The 16,278-nt window shown below is 35.1% G+C and overlaps 1 protein-coding gene across 50 annotated transcripts in view; it reads right to left on the bottom strand.

The window, feature by feature from the left end:
• The window catches only part of rbm27 (RNA binding motif protein 27), a 47,262-nt gene that overhangs the window by 20,428 nt on the left and 10,556 nt on the right, over positions 1 to 16,278 (bottom strand). For 19 of the 50 annotated variants that reach the window (XR_012396883.1, XR_012396885.1, XR_012396881.1 and 16 more), the window contains exons 7-11: positions 12,316 to 12,534; positions 9,648 to 9,701; positions 8,736 to 8,909; positions 1,858 to 2,004; positions 1,630 to 1,771 (exon numbers count right to left, since the gene is read on the bottom strand). Coding sequence is in view for 8 of the 50 variants with exons in the window: in XM_005167934.6 (XP_005167991.2) it covers positions 1,630 to 1,771; positions 1,858 to 2,004; positions 8,736 to 8,909; positions 9,648 to 9,701; positions 12,316 to 12,534 (736 nt within the window). In the remaining 42 variants the exon portion in view is untranslated. The remainder of the gene's footprint in view (positions 1 to 1,629; positions 1,772 to 1,857; positions 2,005 to 8,735; positions 8,910 to 9,647; positions 9,702 to 12,315; positions 12,535 to 16,278) is intronic. The other 31 variants (XR_012396908.1, XR_012396909.1, XR_012396911.1 and 28 more) reach the window with 3 other exon arrangements.

Genomic DNA, 16,278 nt, shown 5'->3' with positions numbered 1-16,278 from the left:
TCGCAGCCCTTTCTGTTGAGCCCGTGACCAATCTGAGGGGTGTAAGAACTCGACAAAGCACAGAAAGCGAGTGGGACATTTATATTTGTTCATTTGCTATACATGCTCACGTTGTTGTGCGCATGTACTTGAGTTTTTAAACGTACAGTTCATATATCTGAATATTAAAGGACAAAATTGTATTATAAATAATATATAAATATATTTATACATTTTAATACAAGAATTCTTGTGCTGTGAAGTAAAATATAAAATTGTGTATGGAAAGCATCGTCAATGCACCATGATGCACCGAGATATCGAACTGAACCAAATCGATGGCATGATAATCGTAACCAAACTGAGAGACCAGTGTATGTTCACACACCCCTACTTTAAAGGGTCACGAAACACCAAAACACATTTTTTGAGCTGTTGACAGTCGTATATGTGTCCCACACTGTTAAAAACACTATTAGGACACCTATATTTCACTAAAAAGTGTAAATTGGTTGTTTTTGCGTTATTTCAAGCAAATTCGTACTTCCGGTTTGAAACTAATTTTTGAAGCTGCGTCACGGTCATGACATAATAGCGTGTATTCCAGCGTGCAGACTGGGCGTCTGTGCCAGAGTGTGTCTTATTACGTCTTACAGTGTGATGCATTAATGCATGAGTAAAGCTTGGTTCAAACCAATCAGCGCGCTCTATTGTGCAACTTCATTAATATTCATTACTGTCACAGTGTTTAGACGACAGAGACGCCATGTTGTGTTGGCAAAACAAGCGTGAAGTGTTGCTTTTATAGTTTGCTGCAGTTAAGTTTCGTTTTCATTTTCTCTCTGTGAGAGCTCAGACTCACGTGTGTACGCGACGCTCGACAACAATAACTTACGTGTCTAAGGAGGATTATTGTTTACCTGAGAGCTGTTCTCATCTGCAAACGCTGAGATCCGGATTAGCTTGTAGTCTTCTCTTAATAAAGACGCGGCTCTAGTTGCTGGTGATTGTCCTGTCTCTACAGATTCGGTACTCTTTGTTTATTCAGTTTGTTCGTATCTAACAAACTATTGCACCGAGTGTAAACATGTTAGCACCACAACCAAACTTTAACCTCGTGTATGGTTTTTACCGCATTTTGTGACCGGAATAACACACGCGGCTTTCTGACGCTACCTGCCGTGTGCATCTAAGTTTCCGGGAAATGCTGGGTTTTTTTTTCTCTCATTCACCGTGCGGTATCAAACATTGCATGAAAAATACACGCTTAGAGCAGTTCCTCGAATCAAATATCTCGTTTGTCGCGAGGGGCATGAATGAATTCCCTGAATGAAAGAGCCAAACTGCAGTTAAAGTCCACCATTTAATAATTTGGCAAATAATTCGACTACAGATGTCCATGTAGGTTAAACACCATCTCTTTCTACTGTGTGTGTGAATTTTGACTCTGAAACTCGCGCGTGCCCAAACAGACACTCCCACACCATCCCACTTTTCTTCCTCCGACACTCCCCCTAAACAAAGCTGGACACGCCCACTTTTCTGACTTTTTCCAAAGTAGAGGTGTGAAAACACCCTGCTGAAACGAGGGGGTTTCATGGCCCTTTAAAGACAATATTTTATTCTCGACACTACACGCTTATCACTCACTTGTCCATCCAGGGTTTTTTGACCTGTGGTCCATCTGTAGACGGTAGACATCTCTTCCTGTTCTCCTGCTCAGAGTTGAACCTCATCTCACTGTTTGATACACTTGTGACTGATGGCTCTGTCTGGATCACTATGTTAGCTGCTAAAAACACAAAGAAAACTGATCGGTTAAAGAATCTCTCGTGGAATCCACAAACTAAATCTTTGTAGACCCGAACATTCTTATACCTCGAGAGTTTAGTCCATCACCAGAGGTGAGTCCAATAAGGTTGGGTCTCTGTGTCTGGATGCGAGGGATGAAATGACGATACTGAGCTCTGCCAGGTCCGGTCAGTCCTGGAGACTCTGGGTTATAGGCCTCAGGGTCATAGTTGTCTGTATTCAGCAGAACAAACACATGATTAGCCATATGAATGAAGTAAAAAGCAAACACTTAATACAGCATGGAAGATCTTTCCCCTTGAGTTGATAAATACATTTAAGCTATTTCTTCAAATTTCCTTTATGATTCAAAATAATTTTTTTAATGTGTAAAATTTAGCAACAGCAAAACTAACTGGACAAGAGCAGCCACTCCAGCCTTCAGAATACTTCACTTTTGTTAAAATAAAGTCAATTATACACAGTGTTCCTTTTGAAAATTGATTTCCCAGTGAATATAGACAATATATCAGCGTTTCAAACAGGTTTGAAATATACTTGAGGTGGTAGCTGGATTGAAACATACTTTTTACCCACAGCACATAAATAGTTAACTATATGCAACAAACAAAACATAGTTTGAATTAACACCATTTTAATTTACTGAGGATCTGTTTTAAACTCTTTCTTTTCTTTTTAATAGGTTAAAGTAGAATTAAATCTGCTATTTCTCTTACTTTTATGCTATTCAGGAGCCATGAGCATGCACTAATGAAAAATCTGCTCCTCTTTCTCTCTCTTTCAAGTTCAGGTTGCTTTATTGGCATGACATTTTGTACAGTATTTCCAAAGCATTTAAAATGTATAAATTGTTATATTTTGACAACCAAATTAATAAAATATAAAGCAAATGAGAAATACATGACAGAAAAAATGAATAAAAACAGACAATATCTCTAAAAAATATAATTATTACAAGAATAAAACATGTAGATTATTTAAATAAGGCAAAGGAGTTGATTACCCATTTCTAATAGTATACAAACATACTGCAGCCAATTTAGATATAATTTTATCCTCTCAGAGTATTTAGTAAAGTATTAGGAGTCGTTTAGATTAAATTTATTATGTAATATTTTGCTCTCACGGCTGTATGCATAAAATTACAGACAGCTTAGAAAACAAAAGCAAAATCAAATCCCGGACGATTTAGTAGATTTAGAAACCCCAGCGAGATGCAAAAATGTGCGGGTCACTGTGGGTCTGCAGAGCACGAGTTATTGTCTGTGGGAGTGTAGACAGGTCTTGCGTGCATATATATATATATATATATATATATATATATATATATATATATATATATATGTATATATGTATATATGTTAGAGATGTAACGGTATCAGAATTTCACGGTACGGTAATACCTCGGTATGAATGTCACGGTACGGTATTTATTGAATCATTTACAGGAAAAAACAAAACTTATGAAAATACTCCAAAAAAGTGCCAAAAGTGTCAATGACATACAAATTAGCCATCTATCTGTAAGCTTTGAAATAGGAACTTCAATTTTAATAACAAAAAATTATTAAACCATGTAAAAAAATAAAGTTTAAATTTAGTATTGTTGAAAACTCATCACATTCAACATTTAATCACACTCAGCCCATCTACCCAGATGAGAGCTCTGCTAGTCGGACTTCTCATCAAGCATCTCCCGCTGGATCTAATCTCACTATATTTATTAAACGGGATATTTCATTCATCTTGTTGTCTTTATCTAACGACATATTCCCTGACTTTGGGCATTGGAATCTATTACTTGTTCTCAGGTAACGTGTTTTGGCAGAGCGCAAAGATAAGTTAATGATTAATGTAAGCACGTACATTCTGTATATTGACTGATCGCTTGCCTTTATTTCCTATAATGTATAAACTTATTGTATGTTATACTTTTAAAATGGCCATTATCGATTATTAAAACTGATACTCAGCAAAAGAGAGGCTGTGTTTCGTATTTTCACTGAAATTGAAAGGAGGCAGTGTTTTTATCGGCTCCGTTTTGTTATAAATATCCACACAGTGAAGATGACGCTCATCTTATGCAGCACGACGCCTCAACATGTCTGCTGTCTAAGTTGCTAATATTAAAATGAAAATAGGCAGTTCCTTAAATCATGTTTACATTTTATTGTTGAGAAAGTGAAACAACGAAGCCAGGGTGATGTGAATGAAGTTATAAAGTACACTGTTCCCTTTGAAGATTTACCCGTGTCCTCGGTATAATCTGCTTTTCCATATCAAACTGAGAAGAAGAGACAGCAGCCTTGATCAAACTTGCGAAGTCTGAACTTACACGGAGATTATGCAGGACTGAACTGTGCGTGTTAGGCTACTTAATATTCAGGAAAAGCCCCAATCAGAGAGGCGAATGTCTGCAGCCCCGCCTCCGTTTTCAGATGTACATGACAGTTTATAAGTATCACACACCAGACGCGCACATTCGAATGATATTTAACATGAAACTAATCAGATGGCGCTCTGTGGCGCGGCTGAAAAATGAACTGCGTCCTGAGCCGTCGCCGGGCGCCGCCGACAGCCGCCGACTTGCGGCGCCGGTGTGTGTATCCTGATAGAAACCTATGTTTAGAATTCTAAAATACATGGCGCTCGCCGCTTCTGGTGTGCGACCTGCTTTAGAGTTTTCCAGCTCTTTTCATCCCCGCTTCTAGCAGCACACTCCATTTCCGCATTACTGGATCTGTAGCGACAACAGACCGCAAGGGATGATGGTCAAGCATGGGCTGATGGCAATTGTAGTTTTCGCTATCTCCCGTTCGCTTCATTCGCCTGAGCAAATTTTCTCAGAAGACCTATAGTTTTACCGAGTCATGCGACTTCGGTAATAGCGAAAAAAATTAATATTGCGGTATGACGGTATTTACAATACCGTTACATCCCTAATATATGTATATATGTATATATATATATATATATATATATATAGTTGAAGTCAGAATTATTAGCCCCCTTTTGATTTTATTTAATTTTTTTAAAATATTTAAATATTTCCTAAATGATTTTTAACAGAGCAAGGAAATTTTCACAGTATGTCTGATAATATTTTTTCTTCTGGAGAAAGTATTATTTGTTTTATTCCATCTAGAATAAAAGCAGTTATTAATTTAAAAAAAAAAACATTTTTGGGACAAAATTATTAGCCCCTTTAAGCCTTTTTTTTAGATAGTCTACAGAACAAACCATCGTTATAAAATAACTTGCCCAATTACCCTAACCTGCCTAGTTCACCTTATTAACTTAGTTAAGCCTTTAAATGTCACTTTAAGCTGTATAGAAGTGTCTTGAATAATATCAAGTAAAATATTATTTACTGTCATCATGTCAAAGATAAAATAAATCAGTTATTAGAAATGAGTTATTAAAACTATTATGCTTAGAAATGTGCTGAAGCAATCTTCCCTCCATTAAACAGAAATTGTGAAAAAATATAATTCAGGGGGTCTAATAATTCTGACTTCAACTATATATATATATATATATATATATATATATATATATATATATATATATATATATATATATATATATATATATATATATATATATGAATATATATTAATACATAAATATTGTAAATTTATAGAATTTTAAACGAACAAGAGCTTTTTTCGTATTCAGTTATTATTAAGACTTAACATCTGATTATTCTTTATGTTTGTATAGTATTTTTGTGTAAACGTCAATGCTTTCTGAAAAAAGTATTATTTTAAAATTATTTTTATGCCTTAGTCAAAATTTTCAACTATAACGGATCGATTTCTGCAATCATGTTACCACTGATAATAGACAACAGAAAGAAATGATCATGAGAAATGTTTCTTCAGCATTAAAACACAAAGTAAACAACTTTATAAAGCTACAAAACCAAAACTCATTTCTGAAAGATCATATTCTGAAGAACTAAACACATATCAAAGCTGGTAGATAGCTGCAAGTAAATAATGTGACACTTCTTTTGGTCTCAAGCAGACCAACTATATGAATCTTAAGAAATAACATGCTGCTTGAAGTTTCTCATATCTAAAAGTAAAAACTATGAATGTGAAAATAAAAGTATTGAAATGTTTGTTGCATAGAGTTAAGCACAATAGGAAGTGAGAAAAACTCAATGCTGTCTCACACACATCTAAAGCCAACTCACACGTGATAGCATGCCATTCAGTATTTAATTCTCTAGAAACACAAGCCTGTGTCCAAATGCCCACCTAGTCAGTTTTGACTTAAGTTAGAAGGAATATAAAGCAATATTATGGATCCATATACCATGTTAACACTACAGACTAATAAACTTGCTCAAAAATCACTTGTTGCCCTTGACAGAGAATAACTTTAGCAGCTTTAATAAGGATCAATCTACCATTAATACCGTTACACACCAATCTAATCACTCTAGGCTCGTGCCCTAAGGGTATGATCACAGCAGTGTGAAACAAAAGCCTTGGCACATTGGCTGGCACTGAGTTAAAGACAAATGCGTAATGCAATGCCTTAAACCACATATTAATTTTATACAAGTATGAACAAAAAAATACAGTGGAGTGGATGAATTTGTATCTACGTGTGTGTTTAATCTAAGAGTTGCGTTGTCTAAAAAAAAGTGTAAACTATTATACTGAAGTCCAATGCCCGCTGTGGATTGACTAAAGTCATCACTATAAAGGTGCTCAAAGTAAAAACCAAATTGACTGACAATTGTTTGATAGCCGAGATACGTTTCATGAGCTAGCTGAATTATATTGGGAAAGCGTTCACATGAAATGCATAACATTTCTATGTAAATAAAAAGCTATACGTTCTAAAATAAACACTGCATTAAAAATCTCACGCCAGGGACTATTTCATCTTGCTCATACTTGATTTTTGTTTTGCTTTTAAGTATTTTCTTACAGTAATTTGATGAGCAAATACTTGTTATTTGTAACAAATTACAAACAAAAAAGAACTTAATTATTCTAAAACTTTGACGTAGCAAAGTAGCAAACACACATGCCTATTTAACACAACCACCACCAATTGACAATAAAGGGTGTGTAATATATACAGTTGAAGTCAGAATTATTAGCCCCCCTTTGAATTTGTTCTTTTTTAAATATTTCCCAAATGATGTTTAACAGAACAAGATAATTTTCACAGTATGTCTGATAATATTTTTTCTTCTGGAGAAAGTCTTATTTGTTTTATTTCAGCTGGAATAAAAGCTGTTTTGAATTTTTTAAATACCATTTAAGGACAAAATTATTAGCCCCTTTAGGCTTTATATTTTTTTCGATAATCTACAGAATAAACCATCATTATACAATGACTTGTCTAACTACCCTAACCTGCCTAGATAACCAGATTAACCTAGTTAAGCCTTTAAATGTCACTTTAAGCTGTATAGAAGTGTCTGGAAAAATATCTAGTCAAATATTATTTACTGTCATCATGGCAAAGATAAAATAAATCAGTTATTAGCAATGAGTTATCAAAACTATTATGTTTAGAAATGTGTTGAAGAAAGCTTCTCTCCGTTAAACAGAAATTGGGGAAAAAATAAACAGGGAGATAATAATTGAACTGTATGTATATATGTATATGCATGCATGCATGTATGTATGTATGTATGTATGTATGTATGTATGTATATGAATATGTGTGTGTGTGTGTGTGTGTGTATATATATATATATATATATATATATATATATATATATATATACACATATATATATGTATGTATGTATATATATATATATATATATATATATATATATATATATATATATATATATATATATATACACATATATATATGTATGTATGTATGTATGTATATATATATATATATATATATATATRTRTATATATATATATATATATATATATATATATATATATATATATATATATATATATATATATATATATATATATATATATATATTTATATTATATATATATATATATATATATATATATATATATATATATATATATATATATATATATATATATATATATATATGTGTGTGTGTGTGTGTGTGTGTGTGTGTGTATATATATATTATGCTCTATCGTATAATTTGTGGCGTCACAAAATACATTTAAGGGAATACTTTTTCATAATCGATATGAGAGTAATATTACACACCATTAAGGGGATGCAGGCAAAAACATGAATACCAGCATCGTGAGACAATCTTTAAAGCACAGTTTAAATTTTGCATTTTTAGTTAGTTATAATTTGCTTTTATGATAGTCCTGTATAGTTTTTCAACAGTGTTTTACATTTTATTTGTATTTATTTCATATTTCTACATTTTGAATCAATCATATGCCCTGAAGTTCTAAATAAAGTTAAAAAAAAAATAGGATCACATATAAATAAGTACTTTCTAAGCATATACTTTAAAATGTAAAAAAAAAAAAACGTTTTTTTTTTCTTGTGGTCAATATTTAACAAACTTACTAATAACTATTAATTGTGCTACTATATTGTAATATATATTGTTATCAGATATGAGTTGACTAATAATAATAATAATAATAATAAAAATAATAATAAACAATTTCAGATGGTTTCCCAGAGATGGGTTGCGGCTGGAAGGACATCCGCTGCGTAAAAACTTGCTGGATAAGTTGGCGGTTCATTCTGCTGCGGCAACCCCGGATTAATAAAGGGACTAAGCCAACAAGAAAATGAATGAATGAATGAATTTCAGATGGACAGCACAAACAAGGCACTGAGGTTTTAGCTTAGTGAATCAAAACCAAAAATTGACAATTACTTTTCTTTCTTTTTTAAATTGATGTTTTTTATGGTGCGACCACACTTTAAACAAACAACATGAGACGGTAAGCTCCAGAAGTAGCAGGAGTATTCGAGCTGAGAACACAAAAGCTTACATTCAGAGAGTGTGTACTGAGGGTGGAGAGAGGCAGAGGAGGAAGAAGAGGAAGTAGGAAGTGGTGGAGGAGGATTAGGAGGTGGTCCCACTCCAGGAAGGGCCAAAGGGGAAGAGGTGCTGGTTCTGGAGTGGGGTGGAGTGTCTATCCCAGTAGCTGGGATTAGAGGAGGTCCTAAAATAAAAACAAGAACAAACTGATCCACACTAACACTCAAAGCTAAATGTGATTCCTGCAATTTATGACAATTATACAAAGTCAAAAGCTAAAAGATGGTTACTCCGTCCCTACACAACTTTATTTACTCACCATCATGTAATTTCAAACCAATGAAAATTGTGTCAAAGGATTATAAAACCCTGTGACTATATTTTCAGAGATGTTGAACATCAATTAAAGGCATGTTTCAACAAAAAAATTAAATATTAGTTTATTTACTTGCCCATAATAGATATTAAACCTATTTGAGTTTCTTCCCTCTTAAGAACACAAAGGAAAATAAGAAAGCTAAAAACATGACTTCCACTGTAGGACAAAACAAATGCTATGAAATTCAATGGTTACAGGTTTCCAGCATTCTTCAAAACAAGAAACAGGTTTGGAACAAACGACGGGTAAATAAGTAAATAATGACTATATAATAATGAATATGAATAATAAGGTTTGCCTGTGATTTCAGGCATTTGTCTATGATTTCTCAAAACCTGTCGGCGAGCATAAAATCGGTGCCAAAATCACGCTGTCTGAACTAGGCATAAGGCAGCGGAAACACAAGGCGGAAAAAGGTGACCCGTACCAAACCGTACAGCACCAGTCAGTGGAAACGGGCGATAAGTGTCATAAAAAGAGCGTCCTTTATGTGCGAGAACCAATAATGTTTACTTTTTGTGCTGAGCAAAGTGGGTTTTTTACCTGTGGGCAGCAAGCCCCCAGTGGGCCGTGACAGTATTGCAGGGGGGCCTCCAGCTGTTATTTAATAGAAATAGAAACAATGTTAATATAAGTAACAATATCTAGACAAGAAATAATACATTGCTACTATTCACTCACTATTCAGTTACATAGAATAGAATCCAATGTCATAGAATAGATTTAGCATTAACATCTTATTACATTTAATGTACGATGAACTTTTTTTTTTTTCAGAACCGAAAGATTGTTCCAAAATTTATTTAGTTTTTTAATAAACCAGCCTGAAAAAAGCTGGCATCTGATATCATGTACCAGGGCTATTCAATTATTTTGTCATGGGGGCCGGTTTATGAAAAGCATCCCAAACGAAGGGCCGGAGAGATATGACTTGCTATATGAGTGATAACACAACTGCATATAAGAGCCCATATGCTGTATTTATGTTCATAAAGACACCCACGTAGGCTTTTTCTACATTAAAATGTTAATATATTGTATTTTAAAACGGCATAATATCAGTGCATTGTACAACTGACTTTTTTTACAAACATTCAAATGTTGTATTTCGCACAACAAAAGCAGTGCATTGCTGAAGGCTTCTTCTACATTCAGACACATTCAGATGTTATGTTTTAAACTGCATAACAATTAGTGATGCAACATTATAGATTTTGGTAGTTTGGTTAAAGTCTGAAGAATAATCATGGTTTCACGGTTATCACGTCTAATGTAAATTTAAGCTTTATATTAGATAAGTATCTATTTAGATTAACTGTTGTTATCATCTGGGTTCATGCATACATAATCATTTTAATAATAACTCGTCTAACATATCTTTTGTTTACATTGCACTGAAACCCACGCACAACTCTCACCGTGAGATGTTTTCTACTGCGTGCGCCCAGAAAGACACAAGCGTATCGCTACACTGGCGCCCGCATATTGTCATATATTACATTAGAAATATCAAACTTGCAAGCGGAAAAGACGTGATATGGGAACGGCCGCTGCTATAGTTAAATTGGTGTGCGTGCGTTTTAATCTCGGTGTATATACTTGGAACTTTAAACTAGCGCACAGTTGGCAACTTGGCACAACTTTTTAAATGCAGCAGCTTCGTTTTGTTTCGTGCAACAGAAATGCAGCTTAAAGGTTCAGGACACCCTGGAGAACTTTTTTTTTTATATTAACAGATTTGTGTGTGTTGAGCATCAGTTAAGACAATGTTAGCACCTGTCAGCTTTAATTGTGGGGAAAACTGGATAATTTTGAGCTTTTGTCAGCTAATTTCAGCTTCCGGGTTTAAAATGATTTTTGGGGCGGGATCAAAATCGGCGACATAGCGCAGTACTGCAAGTGCAATGATGACGCGTCGGTTTCTCATTATTATTCATAGCGGAGTTTTCTTATCCTATGAGAAGAGCCGGCTGCTTAATTATTCATGAGACCTGCCAGACTTGCAAGAGTCAAGCCTGAGCTGTGAGACACGGACGGACCCACGACACACAGTATTTAGCTGTTCATGAAGGCTCATATGCGTTTATTTCCATGATTCACGGGGTTTGTTGCATGTTTTTTCCCCGCGATCCTGTCAAGGCTGATCATACAGCAAAGCTTTGTTTGTGCTGCTAGCATTTTTTGTCGGGAGAGCAGCACGAGAATTAGAGAATTGCGGACGCTGTCTTTCATCAGGAGTTCATTCACATTCAGACACATCACTGTGCTGCTGTGTTTGCCTAAATCCTCCAGATTACCAGCAGGGTTAATGGTTAAAATAGACAGGTCAGGAGACCTGCTGCACTGAGTCTGCTGGATACGGGGATTGAGGGAGAAGTCCTCATTTATAGTGTTTACATGAACACACTTATCTTTATAATGATATAAATTGTGGTTATGTGTATATGAAATTACGAATAACAAATGTAGCAGGGCACTAAATCACTGTTCATTTCTTTGCATTTTAACTTTGTAAACTATAAACTCATGCGTCTCCTCACGGTTTGTCTCATTTTGTGAGCTAGCTTCGTTTGCTCACGTTCTCCCCTGCTGGCTATGCCCACTCCTGCCCGAGAAAAAATTCTGAAGTAGACTTTAACCGAAATTGAAGGGTGTCATGGCCCTTTAAAGAAGCCTTTACAATTCATTAACTGTGACGAATTAAAGCGCAGTTAATAGTGAAATCGGCTAATTGCTGCATTCCTATTAACTATATCAGTGCACTGTACAAAAGGTCTTTTCTACAAAACATATCCATGTTTTCGGCTGTCCGCACCACTAGCTACTCACACTCTGCGCAGAAGCTCGCGCTGTTATAAACAGACGTCACTTCATAACTATAGCGGCCGTTTTTCGACTGAACTAAATTCATTTTTGATGTCCTGGTCACAATTTTTGGAGGGCCGGAACAAACTGCCTGGGGGGCCGGCTTTGGCCCACGGGCCGCCAATTGAATAGCCCTGTCATATACTATATGAATAGGTAATTACTATGAATAACTTTGAGAAATGTTTATCATATGGACACTTCTGAATCTTACATTAGAGCGTCAGAGTACTTACAATCTACTCATTTGCTCATTCGCTTATTGTTTTCTCATCTACTAAATAGTAGGAAATAAACGGATTTCAGACGCAGCTCTTGTCTAGCATGGTGAAAACAACATGCTCACCTGGCATGGGGTAAATGCCTGGAGGCGGGGGCTGTCCATGAGGTGGAAGAGGCATGGGCATGCCAGGAGGAGGTTCTGTCATTGGTGGCATGGGCATCCTTGGCAGGGCTGGTGGGGGTGGAAACGGGATCATGGTAGGAAGTGTAACGTCATCCACGATCAGAGGATCATTGCCGTGATCAAAAGGACAGAGATCACCTCGTATACAAAATCCTTTCTCTGGAATCAAAAAAAAAAAAAAAAAAAACAGAATAATTTGTTAAATAAACAACATCACAACAATTTTCGATGCAGAAAGTATGTTTGCTCAAGTACTCGTGTAACATATGAGGAGTATCAAAGTTGTCCAAGGCATCATTGCTTAATCCAGGGGGGTGAACTATGTGCTACTGAGGTCATCCTTCTGTGGAGCTTGCTCCATGTAGGACTGCTTGATTAATCGAATTGAATTGAAATCACAATTGTGATTGAGAACAGGGTTTCTGCAGACTGAACTTAAGATATTTTAGGATATTTAAACCAGGAAATTTCAGACTTATACAGAGCTAAACACTAGTGATTTAAGTTTAAAGGTTTACTTCTCCCATGCAAAGAGATTCTGAGTTATTGAGCTATGCTTATTTTAAATGCGTCAGAACAAGCATATATATATATATATATATATATATATATATATATATATATATATATATATATATACTCGTGTGTGTGTGTGTGTGTGTGTGTGTGTATATACACACATATACATATAGATAGATATACATATGGATGGATGGATGGATGGACGGACAGATAAACGGAAAGATGGATGGATGGATGGATGGATGGATGGATGGATGGATGGATAGACGGACAGATAGACAGACGGATAGACAGATAGACAGACGGACAGATGGACGGATGGATGGACGGACGGACGGATAGATAGATAGATGAATAGATAGATGGATGGATAGACGGACAGATAGACAGATAGACGGATAGATAGATAGATAGATAGATAGATAGATAGATAGATAGATAGATAGATAGATAGATAGATAGATAGATAGATAGATAGATAGATAGATAGATAGATAGATAGATAGATAGATAGATAGATAGATAGATAGATAGATAGATAGATAGATAGATAGATAGATAGATGGATGAATAGATAGATGGATGGATAGACGGACAGATAGATAGATAGATAGATAGATAGATAGATAGATAGATAGATAGATAGATAGATAGATAGATAGATAGATAGATAGATAGATAGATAGATAGATAGATGGATAGATAGATGGATGGATGGATGGATGGATGGATGGATGGATGGATAGAAGGATAGACAGATGGATGGAAAGATGGATGGAAAGATGGATGGATGGATGGATGGATAGATTTTTTAAAGTCTGATGGTAAATCATAATAAACGTTTACTATTTTATGTCCATTAGGATTACCTAAATGATTTACATTTGCTAAATGCCAGAATAATGAGAGATTTTTTCAATCAATTTCTAGACAGTCAAGTTTACATTAAATGTCTTGGTATTTTTTACCTTTATTTTTTAACTGTATAACTTGTGTATAACTGGTTAAATGTTTTGGGTACCCTTCCACAAGCTTCTCACAGTAGTTTGCAGGAATTTTGGCTCATTCCTCCTGACAGAATTGGTGTTACCGAGTCAGATTTGTAGGCTGTCTTGCTCGCACAAGCTTTTTCAACACTGCTCACAAATGTGCTATAAGATTGAGCTCAGGGCTTTGTGATGGCCACTCCAAAACATTCACTCTGCTGTCCTTAAAGCACATTTTAACCAATTTAGCAGTATGTTTATGGTCATGGTCTGTTTGGAAGATCCATTTGTGGCCATGTTTTAATTTCCTGGCTGATGTCTTGAGATGTTGCTTCAGTATTTCTACACAATGTTTTTTTCTTCATGATGCCATCTATGCTGTGAAGTGGACCAGTCCCTCCTGCAGCAAAACAGCCCCACACCATGATGCTTCACAGTTGGGATGGTGTTTCGAGGTTTTTAAGCTTTCCCCTTTGTCCTCCAAATGTAACACTGGTCATTATGGCCAAACAGTTCAATCTTGGCTCCATCAGACCATTGGACATGTCTCTAAAAATTAGTCTTTTCCCCAGTGTAATTTAGCAAATTGTAATCTGGCTTTTTTTTTTTTTTCTTTTTTTTTTATTCTGGCTTGTTGATTTTCCCATGTTGTCACACAAGGAAGCAGTGTGTTTGAGGTTTTCCTTAAATACTATTCTACAGTTATGCCTCCAAATAACTCAAATGTAGTCAATTAGCCAATCAGAAACTTCCAAAACCTTGACACCATCATCTGAGCTTTTTCGGAGGCAGAATAATCCTATTGTATGTAAACTTGACTTTCAAGAAAAGCTAACAATTTCTCAAAAAAATCTCTCAAAAAAATCTCTCAAAAAATGGTTATGTGCCTTTTTATACAGTGTATGTAAACTTCTGGTTTCACCTGAATATACAGACACACACACAAACACAGACACACACACACACACATAACAACTATGTATGGAAATTCACATCTTGATGGTCAAGATGACAATTTATAGCTTCTTTAGTAATAGCATTGCACATGCTAACAATCCATCCGTCAGTCATCCCTGTGGATGGTTTCCTCAAACTCCCACCACTGTGAAAAATACCCCAGCTCCAGAAAGACAAGGTAGTAAAAATAAACACTGCTGCTTTAACCCCACTCCCATAGGGCCATGTGGTGAAGACTGCTACAACACAGTCATTAGTGATGTGTTAGAAACAGACACCCTGAAGAGTTAAATACGTCCTTAGACAATTTCAAGTCACTTCAGTGCTTCTGATGTATCACACACAATTTGACTTAGATTTTAAAGACATCCAATGGCTGCAAAATATAGTTATTGAACTAATTGCCATTTAAGAAAGATAGCACATGTAAGGGCAATAGATTTATTCATTTATTTACAAACTTTAAGCGAAATAAAAAAAAAGGTTTCACATATAAAATATTTTTCAATACATTTTGAAAAGCATTTTTTTTTCCAATGTCAAACATTATTGTAACACATTTATATTTAAGGTAATAAACTGCACCTGTGGGTAGGGATGGGTATCGTTAAGCTTTTAACGGTATTACTACTTTTATCGATACCACTGATCAGTTTGGTTCTTTAAGGGTTCTTTTATTTGTTCTTTTTGTAGTGTTTTTTAAATGAAAAACAAAAAACTAATTGAACAGAATTAACAACACTTTATTTTATCATTAAGTTTTGGTCCCACTTTATATTAAGTGTCCTTAACTACTATGTAGTTGCATCAAAAAATAAATACAATGTACTTACTGTGTTCATAATGTATTTGAGAACACTTCGGGTGCTCTTAAATTGGGATAGGGGTTGGGTTATGCACAGGTTTGGTGGTATGGGTAGGTTTAAGGGTGGGTTAAGGTGTGAGGCATGGTCAACAGTGTATTTACAAATGTAATTACAGAAGTTAGTTACAGATGTAATCACATACAGGTATTAAATCAAGCATAAGTACACAATAAATACATGTATTTAGACAATAAGTACATTGTAACAAACTATTAGTTCCTGTGTAAGTACATATTAATTACGGACAATATAAAGTGGGACCTAAGTTTTTAATGTAAAATAAAACAAAGCCAATAACTGTAAAACAAATAAATAATAAAATTCCTGTAAAAGTATGTACAATGGTTTGCAGGAAACAGACTCTCAGTTTTAAACCGTTCTTCTGGAGAAAAATCAACATGTTTGACTTTTCTGGCAGAAGTCGGGATCGTTCTTGGTTCATCGTGCTCCCTGCAGTCAAAAATACCCTCTTTGAGTTGCAAAATGCAGTTTAATGAGATAATGTGAAACACATTCGCTTAAATGTGTTAACAATGTTTTAGAACAGCGGTTCTCAAACATTTTTCATCAAG

This window comes from Danio rerio, chromosome 21 (genome assembly GCF_049306965.1).
Source record: "Danio rerio strain Tuebingen ecotype United States chromosome 21, GRCz12tu, whole genome shotgun sequence".
Taxonomy (NCBI): domain Eukaryota; kingdom Metazoa; phylum Chordata; class Actinopteri; order Cypriniformes; family Danionidae; genus Danio; species Danio rerio.
The sequence above is the reverse complement of the archived record's forward strand: the minus strand, read 5'-3'. Positions and strand labels throughout refer to the sequence as shown.